Source organism: Seriola lalandi, unplaced genomic scaffold (assembly GCF_002814215.2).
Source record: "Seriola lalandi dorsalis isolate HSWRI2012SDOR001 ecotype SW California unplaced genomic scaffold, Sedor1 jcf7180002054735, whole genome shotgun sequence".
NCBI classification, from domain to species: domain Eukaryota; kingdom Metazoa; phylum Chordata; class Actinopteri; order Carangiformes; family Carangidae; genus Seriola; species Seriola lalandi.
The window spans coordinates 2539636-2552087 of NW_019525288.1; the positions used below are offsets into that span (position 1 = coordinate 2539636).

The 12452-nt window shown below is 38.1% G+C and overlaps 1 protein-coding gene across 1 annotated transcript in view; it reads left to right on the forward strand.

Annotated features, from left to right (window-relative positions):
- The first annotated feature begins 4245 nt into the window (after positions 1-4245).
- tdrd3 (tudor domain containing 3) overlaps positions 4246-12452 on the forward strand; it is an 11866-nt gene continuing 3659 nt past the window's right edge. Inside the window, exons 1-9 of the mRNA XM_087178774.1 lie at positions 4246-4440; positions 5395-5479; positions 6414-6479; positions 7099-7259; positions 8384-8525; positions 8703-8774; positions 10665-10814; positions 11339-11491; positions 12088-12311. Of these exons, the coding sequence (XP_087034900.1) occupies positions 4403-4440; positions 5395-5479; positions 6414-6479; positions 7099-7259; positions 8384-8525; positions 8703-8774; positions 10665-10814; positions 11339-11491; positions 12088-12311 (1091 nt within the window). The 5' untranslated portion in view covers positions 4246-4402. The remainder of the gene's footprint in view (positions 4441-5394; positions 5480-6413; positions 6480-7098; positions 7260-8383; positions 8526-8702; positions 8775-10664; positions 10815-11338; positions 11492-12087; positions 12312-12452) is intronic.

Below are 12452 nucleotides of genomic sequence, written 5' to 3' on the forward strand. Positions count from 1 at the left end.
AGTGACTTAGCTGGGTTTGCAGAAGTGGTAACACTTTGTATGCAATCATGCTTGTCATGTTGGATAGAAACGTTAAAAACTGTAGCTTTAACACTACAACTTACTAGACGATTCAACCTCAGAGCACATTTGAATGAATACAAACTACTAACCATGCAACTTGCCAGAAACAAACTCAACATATAGGCATCCAACAAAGCTGGTGAATGTGCCCACTTTTAAAGGTTAACTCACACCTTAAAACTGCAAACTTCCCAAAGGTTTACTGTTACATAGTTGCACATCATGCACTGTCAAATGGAATGACAACTTTTTGAGATTGCACACAAGATTATAGATGAGAAAATCACCACCTCATTATATTAGTATTAGTTACTTGTCAGTTATACAGATACTTATCTGTATACTTGAGACATTGATTTGTCCCTCTATCTCCCCTTCCTACAACATCATGTGACCCTGTCTTCTTGTGCAGGCTTTCATGAGAAGCTTGGAGGCAACATAAATTGATGGTGGCTGATGCTGCCTTTATTTTTTTGGCTGTTAAAGGCTGTTATAAGCTGTTGATTTTCAGCTTTGTTTGGCAATTTAAAAGTAAGCCTACAGCTACAGTAAAATCCCAAATACCTTGTCTGATGCAAACAGCAATGATCTGGTGTGATGCAACAAACAGAAACTTTTTTAAGATCCTTCTCATGTGCTTCTGAAAACATAATTTGCTCTCCGTGTAAAGCCAACCACTATGGAACATTTAGTTCCTGTTGGTAAAAAGCATTAATTATAGAATTCATGAATTGTGTGAATTATTGACAGTGAGCCACATGATAATAGAGATTATTCTTGGTGGATGCTCTTTGTAAACTGTTCTACAGCTGATATTGTTATTCAGCAGTTATGCTTGAGCATGTGGAACTTCTTTCTTGAGAAAAATAATGTTTACTTAACCTAATAATGGCAATAGGGAAAGCCACAAGTAATATTAACCTTTCCACTGGCTTTGTGCTTACAGACAGCTGGGATGATGCCAGTTCCTCTTAAAACCTCAGCACTGGAGTCCAATGATAATTAGACATGTGTAATCTACTGACCGTTACAACTTTGACAGCCGTTGGTTTGATTGAGAGGTTTTTTTGTTTTTTTTTAAAGAATCCCAGCCAATGGCAAGAGCAAGTAGCCTACAGTATATTTTTTTAAACAGACAACAGGTCAGGGATTTCAGCTGTCTCTTGACTCAAGTGTTGTATTTCAAGCATCAATATTTTACAAGTGGAGCAGCATTTCAGTATTACTGTCAATCTGCAAGAATGGGACAAATTTTCAGTCACAGGCAAACTGGCATACAGATGGGGATTTGTGTAAGCATGGCTTGTGAAAACAAATTTGCCAAATAAATTTTGAATTAAAATTGTTTATTTAAGGCAAAACAAAGTCAAATGTTTCCATTGAATGACACCTTCATCTATGAAATCAAATCTGACTTTCTTTGAATTCAACCTCTTGAAATCTTGTTATCTTTAAAGACCTTTAGTTCTTGTTTCCCTGAAAGGCTGTCTGCGTGGCTGCCAGCAGTGTCTTAACACTCTTCATCTAGCCAAACACAAGCCTTGTTGTGCCTCACTAATCTTTCAAACAATGAGATCTACACTTCCAAATAAGTCAAAGAATGCCCACAGGGATATACATTCAAAAACCCCAAGAATAGAAAATCCATCTGAGTGAGTTTGAATGTTTTTTCTACTTGGATTGTGTGTGATCTATTGGCACAAGTATTTCAAGACAACATTGTCAGAGCATAAACAAATAAAACATGAACAATTCATAAGATTAGAGTACTGGTTGTTTAAATGAGCCTCAAGGATAATCAGACGTTTTTCTAAAACATTGTGCCTTAAAGTCCCTCAATTTATAGACAAGAACATTTTAAATGTTTATCTTTTTATACAAGATTTTGAAACTTAATCAGGCAGGGATGTTTTATGTATTTTTATAGTATTTTGTATCCTAACAAAACTTTACTACAGTGGTTGTGCCAGTAACAACACATTTCAGCCTTATTTTAAAGTCTTGCACTGTATGCAATGAATAATAATGCATACAATCTGTTTTGTATATAACAGTTACAAATCATTTGAGATATGAATGTAGAAGTAATGTAGAAAATCTAGCCTTCAGAAACCTCTCTTTACCTAAGCCATGAGACGAGTGTTAGAATGAAACTTTACGGCTCTGACTCAGAAAGGGAGATGCTGTCCTTACAATGAAGCTTTATTACTGGATGGGTCCATTTCTATTGCTGGAGCTTCTGAGTAGGAAATGCAATAACTCTTGTGAAACATTAATATGGATAGCAGGCACTGTTTTAACATTTCAGTGTGCATATACTGCCATCTTGTGGTATCAATTAAAATCACTATCACTACATTTGGCCTTGTTTTTTCTCACTGACATAAAAAAAACCATGACACATATCATTTTCTTTCACTGGTCTTATACAGTACACATTGTCATCTATCCTTCACAAATTCTTGTACACATAAACCCAACATTTAAATCACCTTGGTTCAGTGTATGGACATAACACACCAATTCAGACAATTTTGCTACAGCACCATTTAATTTAACAAGATGTAAGTCATGTAGACATGTTGAAGCGGAGTTGTCCCTCACTTGTAAGTTGCTTTAGATAAATGCATCTGTGTAAATCTGAGTAAATGTAAATAGTATATGTATATAATGTCATAACACTCTGTGAGCTTAATAGCCTAGGTGAAAACTGTTCACAACTAGGTTTATTGGCTGAATTTGAAAAAGCAACCTTCCCAAATGTAATTTGTTGGTGCTTTGAACAACACAAATGAATTTCCATTCATCTCAGTTGTATTTCAGTCACAGAAAAAAGTTCAGATCTAAAACTTGTACACATAAACCTTATATGCAGGGCCAAGCACCAAAAATGTACTTTGAACAAACAAAAACTTTAATATTAAACTCTGCTGTTAAATACCCATTGTGCTTCTTGCCCTGTGTGTAACTGCCATTCATACAGACATGGAAATAAAAGGGGGAGACCATAGTTTGTCTGTAAATTCACTGATTGTTTACTTACTCTGTATATCAGTCTAACCAAAAAGAGATTCTAACCAAACAGTTATTTCTACCACACTTTCAGCTCACTGTCCAGTCAGAGATGGCCTGGTGATTCAATTTGTCAATGAGGTCTATATTCTTCTCTGTGTCTCATGGTTGTTGATGGAGCCAAGGCTGGTTGCAGGTGGGCCCTTGTGACCAATCATATTGATGGCCCACTTGGACTGATTGTACCAAATTGTATGGCCCAAAGTTTGGGCCAAGAATCAGTAGAGATGGACACATTGAACTTTGCTGGGACATACCTACAATCTAAGCAAATAGTTATTAAATTTCTTCCACATTTGACTCTTCCATCCAGCCAAAATTGAACCATGAACAATGTAACACAGGGTATTATGAGATATAGATTATGAAAAGTGCACAAACATAATCCCTTTTCCTTCTCGTGGTGCCAAAGTATTAGTTAGTGCAGTTCTACATTAATTTAAAGTACAGTACAGTGAGCTATGTCCCACATGCATTTTCAACTGTCTGTTTTTCCCCAATTCATATGTAGGCCCTATACAATTTACCTGTGATACAGAATTATACGGTGGTCGTGCACATTGACAGTATATAACAGAACTACTCATGATGCAGAAGGCAATGTCGGGTTTGCTCACAACACTCCTCATTGTGGGATATAAACTCATGTATAGGGCAAGATTTGTGAATCTAATGGGAATCAGTTCACTTCTGAAAAATGTGTTTAAATGTGTGTGTGTGTTTAAATGTAGGCTATTCTTAAAAGGAAATTATTTCAATCCCTTCTGGGGCCATTTAGCTTTGTTGGCCTGATTTGGACTGGGATTGTCCCAACTAAGCCTAACAACTAGGGGTGAAAACTGAGAGGTAGCATGAGTGAAATGTCCTCAGATGCAATTCAGTCTAAAAAGCCAACCAACTTATTCATGAATTCAGAAAGTCTTCCAGTAAGAAGAGTTTGTCCTTTATCTTACCTACCACCCTTTCGGACCATTGAGATATCTTTGTCTAATCTGACTAAATCTCATAAAAGAAAAATTTGTTTTTAAAAATCGAACAAAAACGAAACAGAAATTTAAATAGTGTTTTGACCCTCTCGGCACTCCATACTTATAGAACGCGTCTCAATCGGTGACGTATGTAACGTAGGGTCGTTGGGTACTCACTTTAGCGAGCCTTATCGTTGTCAAGAGAAAATATGCATTTCAGAGGCAGATAGTCGTAATCCACATGTGCTCATTGTAAACCCACTGGTGTTGTTATTTACACATCTACGGTTTGCACGAAAATGACCGATTTGACAGAATCCCTGGCGAAAGAGGGCTGGTAAGTAGCATGGTAGCTAACGTCAGTGAGCTAGCTAACTTACAGGGGTGCTTACTGAGATTGGTTTTGGCTAATAATACTAAATCTTATATCTTTACACGAGGGTTTCGCAATGTTTTCAAAGTACATACGACCACTTTAAAATGTGCGGATTGTGGCAAGTTTATTGGTTTACCTAAAGCGAAACTAAGGCTCACTAACTAAGTAGCTAGCGAGATAAACAACGTTAGCCAGCTAACACACACTTAGCATGCCACTAACGTCATGCAAACAGTTGGGACTGCAGTTTGTGTTAACTGTTGAGCAGTAATAACGTTACATGCAGCGGTGGTCAAAGATACTAGTGGAGACACTCATTCCAGCGCCGATCTCAAACAAATGTAATGCTTTTGAAAGTCAGAACTCGTTAGCAGCACACATTACTGTACAATATATATAATAGCGCGGACTGTAGCCCACCTTCGTCTACAAAACATCCAAATGTAACTATATACCCCTTCTAGCATTTCTCAAAGGATAAAAAAAATCCAGTTAGTGATGTTCTATTATACAGTTGCGACTAAATTCAGGGACATTTAATATTGTTTCCCAGGTTCTTCATTTTTTGGAACATGATATACTCTGTACAAAAATGTTGAGGGCGCTCTGTATCATTGGTCAACCCGCCGTAAAAGAAAGTCTTAATAATATATGATTGTGTCTTATCACGTGGTGAAACTAGTTTATTTTATTTTTTTAAAAACCCATTAAATTCGAACGTTCTTGTTTAAACGCCATGTTTCATGGTTGATTGAATTTTGTTTGAGACAGAAGAATTATCAATCAATATAAATTAAATTATGATTTAATTGCAGTGTGTATATGCTTTGTAGAAACTTTTAAATGTTTTAACATTATTGTGGTTTAACATGTTCATGTACTGCTTGAAACTTCATCATATTTGTCATCTTACAGGTACCTCAGTGATGAAGGCATAGCAGAACTGAAAGGCTCTGCTGAGAAAATAACACACAGTGACATTATTCGTATTGCTCTCCACGTAAGTTTTAATCTTGTTTTAAAGTTTTGTAATGAAGATACTCTATTCAACAGTGGGTTTGCACTGTGAGAATTGTTGGATCTCTAATAAATATTATTATTGTTATTGAGTACAGACTAGTCTATTTGAAAAGAGCCTTGAGATAACTTCTGTTGTGATTTGCTACCGTATGAATAAAAATTAAGAGTAAGAGAAAGAACTGTTGTATACTTATGTATACACCTATCATACATGATAATGAAGTCCCATTTCTTCTACCCTGTTGAAAGTCTTGATGCAGCATATTGAAATAATTGCATTGTATTTGTATTAAGAGAAATTCTATTGAGACATCAATGAAGAAAAAGTGGAATTCCTTTTTTAGGTTCATTGGAGAAATGAACAAGCTACGTTTAGAGATATTGTCAGCTGCAGTAAAGCAGGATTGTAAAAAGGATGGGTGACATTTGGCATTGGTTCCCTGTTCCAGCCAACAGAAATCTGAAAGGTGTTTGCAGTATGGAGAAACATTACAAGCATTGGTCATTGTTTTGGTTACAAGGACATATACAATCCTATTGGTTGTAAGTAACTGTGTTAAATATTAGCAATGATTTATGATTATGATTGAACACAGTAATCCATATAAATAAATATTACACCACATATGTTCCACCCTACAATAGACTGTATAGTACTGCAAATTTGCCTCTAGTGCATGGGCATGTTAACTTGCCTGCTTCAAACTGGCTTCATGATGTCCATTTCTGAGAGTATAAATGAAAGGGCTCCTCGCTAACATGGCAATGAATAGCATTAGGCAGATTTTTTTTATTGTGAGGCACATTCCAGTGTTGGAATGTATGTAAGGTAAACTCTATTACATTATTTCATTTCATTATGCCCTGCGGATTATTTGTTATTCATTTTAAACTAAGCAGTATGTCCTTTGCAGAGTGATCTTAGGACTACTGGGAGAAAATTCCTACCAGCTGATATCAATAGTGGAAGAACTGAGAAGGTGAGTGGTGAATAAAATCTTATATGGCCGTTTCAGTTTCATTTATGAAACTTGGTGGGAAATGATGTGCTGTTTTTCTTTTACAGCTGAAAGTCACTGCAATGCAGGCTCAAGTTGACAGTTGAAATGCAGTTCTTATTAGTGCCACTAGATGGCCCCAATACACTGACAAATATAGTTCAAAGAACTGCTTCTTCACCTGAGAAACTGGAGCTGAGCAACTGTTAAGAAAAATGGTCTAAATAAAACATGTAATTACAACATATATTTTCTTTTGTGAGCTTAACCATGGCTCCCTTCTGGCTCGGAAAAAGGTGGACACTCATAGTATGTCTGAAAGTATAAGTGCTATTTGAGATCCTGAAATTACATTACACTACTATATACACTACTACAATTGCTTTTTTTTCATAACATGATCACTGTGAAATTAAAGCTAAGCCATGAGGCAGTTCAGAGAAATCCATAAACCAATGCTGACACAGGTATGCTAAATGAAAGAGTTGTTTTTATTAATGCGTTAGTTTTTGTGCGTATTTCGCTTTTGCAATCCTCCCCCACGTGCTGCTGAATTGCCGTCCAAGCCATAACTCTTTTGTTGTCTCCTGCACATGGCCAGTTGGAGGGTCCATGTGTTCTCCAGGTGCAGAAGGTCAGGAACATCTCAGCTCCTAAAGACCATGAGGAGTCCCAGGGCGCGCCACGAATGCTGCGCCTGCAAATGACAGATGGGCACACCACCTGTGTTGGCTTGGAGTTTAAACACCTGTCTAAGATCAGGTATTTAACAGTTTTGTTGCATGAATTTGGTTGAATATATTAGGCTTGTTTTTATTAAGATCCTTGTAATCTGATGCTTATTATTTAATATAAAGTATTACTAAAATAGATAAATGTATAGGAGCTACAGAGATGTAAAGCAGGGTGTCTTTTAGCCAGTTCCTCATATATTAAAAGCAAATGTGTAAAATTCTGCACACACACCCTTCACCTCCTGTCAACACTCACCCCACCACATGCCTCAATTTTCCCTTTATCTGCAATTTCCACGTGGTGGCAGCTGATCTAACAATTCTCAGCCTTAATTACATCTCCATCCCAGCAACGGTGGCCTTGGTGACTGCTGCCATGGTGACTAGCCAGTCTGTACAGGTGGAGTGGCCAGAATGTGGGCCTTGACTTCCTGATGGGAAGAGAGGAAAGAACAGAACAAATCCCCTCTTTATGAGCGGCACACACACACTGGCTACCAACAGCGGTGGTTAGTGTTTCTATTGAAAGTGTTCGCTTTGGTGTGCATGAGGCCATAAGTGAGTGGCAAAGAAGGATGAGATGGATTACAGGACTTTTCAGTGAGGGATACTGGTATAGAGGAATGACAATTAAGCATTAAGTAGCAACATTGATCAAAGGGTGAATAGTGTGTTTGTTGGATTGAATGTATGTGCTTGTACATGATTGAATCGAGGATAGAGAGTGCCTCACTTCTGCATTGGCCACTGTCGTGAGGCCACTAGCATCCATCCCAGAGGTTTGGAGTGAAATCCCTAATTGTTGCTTTGGCATCCGGCATCAGTAGCTGGAAATCCCTCTAAGTCCCTGTGCTTTCCTAATGACAGAGGCAGAGGCCTTATCAGGCCTGATGAGATAGAGGGGCTTTTAATTTACCGTGAGGATGGGTGAGCAGCTGGGATTATTAATAGTCTCTCCTAGCCTCACCACCCACTCCCTGGCACTGTCATTATAAAGTGGTATGGGAAAGGCAATAGGGTGTTGGGCTCAGTATATGCAGTCATCACGTCTTAAGACCTTGAATCTGTTAAATATTTGATAGTTGATTGGACATAAACATATGAAGCATCCTTGTGTGAATGAATTTTTACTGTCTTTTCTTTGTTTTTCAGTCTTAACACCCCCCCTGGAACAAAGGTGAAGCTGCTTGGTATAGTCCAGGTTAAAAATGGTCTTGTGCTACTCGATGACTCAAAAATCTCTGTCCTTGGAGGAGAAGTTGATCACATGGTGGAGAAATGGGAGCTACAAAGGGTGAGGGTCAATTTTGTCATGATGGCTCAGCTACTTTTACTAAAAATATGGAATTCATGTGTTGGTAATCATTTTAAATCTACGCTAGAGGCCACCCCCGGTCTGTCATTAGTCTTGCTAGCATTATACTTTTTCTTCAATTTTAAGAATGATCTCACTTTGCCATTCAACCTGCAGAGTCTGGCCAAACACAGCAGGAGTAACATTGGAGCAGAAGGTGGACCACCTCCATTTGTGCCATTTGGTCAGGTGAGGAAAGATTATATTTGTAATAGAGCACTTGTCAAAGCAAAAAATGCAAAGTGCTTGCTTGATATAAATACTGGAAGAAAAACAACGTACCAGAATTGGGAATAGTTTCTGAAAATGAGATTTGAGCTGTGATTTGAAAGAAGTCAGGGGTACTGCTGAATAACAATAACAGCTCTCAAATATATGCAAGTAGCCAAACCCAGGCCCGGCTCCAGGAGTTGGCCTTGATGTCCCTTTTCTTGGCAATGTTCCCTCTGATCTTTCTGAGGTAATTGTTAGAGTCTTCATGAATCTTTAAAATGCATGACTGAATTTTAATTTTGCTTTGTTGTCCTACCACGCACCCTATAAACAGTTCAATGGCAGTGTTTGCCCCTCCTACAATATCTGCTGTGCAAGTGTTGCATTTGTATTAAAATAAAATGCTGAGGTAATTGGTTGAAAATCTGAGAAAAGATTAAATGATGAGCAGGCACCCAAAGTGCATCATCAAAGATAAATAATATGCTCCAAATTAACACTTCCATCACATCATCACATTGTCAAACATTTGGTATCTATACGAAGTATTTAATTTGAAAATAATCATAAGTGCTTTCAGGAAGTATTAAACCACCTTAATTTTTTCCACATTTTGACATCAGGCTATTTACAGAAAATTAAATATAGTCCATATAGAAAATACTCAGCCTGAGTCAATACTCCCTTGGCAAGGATCACAATTTCAGAGAGGGATACATCCAGATCAGCTTGACACTTGGATTTTGAGATTTTCACCCACTCTTTGCTCAAGCTTTGTAAAGCTGGAGGAGGAAAATTTGGGAATTGTCATTCAACATTCTCGAGAGTCTCAGTGTAGCTATATTTATAATGCTGGGTCACTCTGATTTTCCTTGGCTCCATGTTATATCAGTCAATAAGTTCCACTTCTCTCAGTTCCTGCATTCTCCCAGTATGAAGCTGCCACCTTCATGCTTCACAGCAGTAATTTCTAAAAGTGAGAAGAGTTGGCTGGTTTTCACGGGACATTTTGTTTCTCCTGAATAGTTAAATTAAGTGCCATCTCATCAGACAATATAATTATTTGCTTAGTTGATTTTCACCAGTGTTTGGTATGCTCGAGAGCACTGAAAGAAAGTAGCGTTCAAGTTTTAGTCACCAATATTTACATCAACTATCACTTAGCTTGGATAATCTACATAGCTCACAGACAGTCATCTTTTGTAACTGTTAGTTTATGAATTGGCAGTAAAAAATCTCAGTGGTGCTGATCTGAAAAAAAAAGCAAATAAAATCCAAATTATCTGCATACCTAGCTACCACCAGAAGCAATTGTAATAATGTCTTTTTGGTTGTAATTGAGGTGAACTATCCTCTTGACATCTAATACATTTGGCATTTTTTTAATCAGCAGCCCACTCTCCTTCTCTTTAGATAAGTCACCTCTGGCTTTTTAATCTTGCCGCCTATCACTTTACCTTGCTGGGACTGCCAACGCAGCAGAAAGATGGTGAACCTGCTCATAAGCGAAGGTCTTTGCTCCAGTCAGTTGCTGACTTCTCTGACTGAATCATCACTCTCTACAGTCATGAAACGGCTACAGAAAGTGTTCAGTTTCCATCTCATTCCTCCCAAGTCACTGTTGATATTTTTTGAAACTCAGTACAGTTCAGTTTCAAAACATTAACCATGAGCTGGGAGCTCTGGGATTTGGGAGGTAAAATTAGTGTATAATTTAAACACCGCAGGTAACTTCAGCGTAACTCTAATGTAATTCAGCAAAATTTGGGAGTTGTTAAGCACATTGATTCATTTCTTAAGGGACTATACATGATTTAGGAGGATCTTTGAAAACATGTTCTTACTCTCTCTGTTTGCTCCCTATAGAAATGTGCAAGGAAGGATGAAGTAGACAGCAGAGAACTAGACCAGAGGAAGACCCTGCAGACTCACAATGTGGTCAAAACTACTGACGAGAATGATGAGTTTGAAAAGCAGCGGACAGCAGCTATTGCTGAAGTGGCCAAGACCAAAGAGGTACGTAAACCCGTACCAAGGATCGGAGGCTTTATTATGTCTTATGGAAATGGTTGTGTTGACTACAGGTTACTGGTAATTGCTTGCTTAGACTCACAATACATTGTGTATTATAGATTCAATCTATTATACTGTTAAACTATACTATCATTGTCTTGCGCAACAAATTGTAATTTCTTCAGATAGTCTATAATTTCCAGCCTTTAATGTTGGACATTTGATTTTCAGGAGCACTCTTTTTGCCACGTTAACAGATTTTGCTGTTTCTCTTTAGCAATTGCAATTTTTGCACAAGCCATTTGATTTGGCCCCCATTTATAAAAATAAATAAATAAATAATAATACATGCTCGTTATTGGCATTCACCTTAACCCTATTTGCCTTTGACATTAAAGTAACTCATCAAATTAAAGAAAGTCATAATTACATTGTCAGCTACAAAGTTCTGCCTCTTGTGTTGGCCTTTCTTTGTTTTTTCCTCTTTGTTTAGCTCTGTTCATCCTAATGTTCTTTTTCCTGGCTAGGGTCCCCGCACGTTTGGAGGTGGAGGAAATGCAGGCAGTAATTTAACCAGCGCTGCTTCCTCCTTCCGTGGCAGAGATTCATACCAGCAGAGGAGACGAGAAGACAGGGTTGAAAGAACTGAGAGCAGACAAGATGGAAACTACAGAGAGCTGGTGAGAAGACAAACGTGGTCCAGACCTGTAGAACAATTTAAACCTGTGTTGAAATGATGGTTTTACCCTAGCCCTCACATTACTAAAGCCTCCAATTACTGTGACAAAGTAATTTAATTGCTGGAACTTGTTCTGTGTTTGGGTTCTTTGGTCTGGACTGAAGTTTTATTTCATGGCTCATAGAGTGGGTGAGACATTGATTATGATATTGTGGAAATCTAAACCAACTGGAGCTCTGGTCAGGTTTTCTAATCAAGTGGCAGTCCATTTGTCTAGCTTTGTGTAGTGACCTTCCAGTTTGGTGGCTAAACTCAGCCAGCTTTGGGCTAAATACATAAATAGGATGGAAGAGGATGCTATAGTGTTTGGCTTTGGAATGCATTAATGATGGTGTGAAACTTGAATGCATATTATTCCAACCTAAAACAAAACTTACACAGTGACACCCGTGTCTGGGCCACTAAAGATTATTAAAATATTTATTCAAATATTATTTTGCCATGGTTTGTTTTTCTCCGCTATCCACTCAATCCATCTTCCTCTGTTCAATTCAATCTTGCTCCTGTGTCTAATATTACATTACGTTCTGTGTGTAGGTGGATGAACGTGCTCTGAGAGACATCATGGAGATGGGCTTTAACAGAGAGGCTGCTCGACAGGCTCTGATGGATAATAACAACAACCTTGAGGTGGCACTAAACAGCCTACTGACTGGATCTTCTGGTAGCAGACCTGGCCCTGTGGTAGCTGAAAACAAGCCCCAACCCAGAGGTACGTATGTACATACATACATAGATAGATACATACACACCTGCCCACTGTGTGCTTTGCTTGAAAAATTGCCCATAGCCTGAAAAGGTTTCTACCAAGTAACAGTGAGGTTTTGGGGAGCGATATGGAGGTCCTCTTAATGCAGTGAAAATCACCTACAGCCCAGTTAAAGTTACACAGTGGCGGTTTT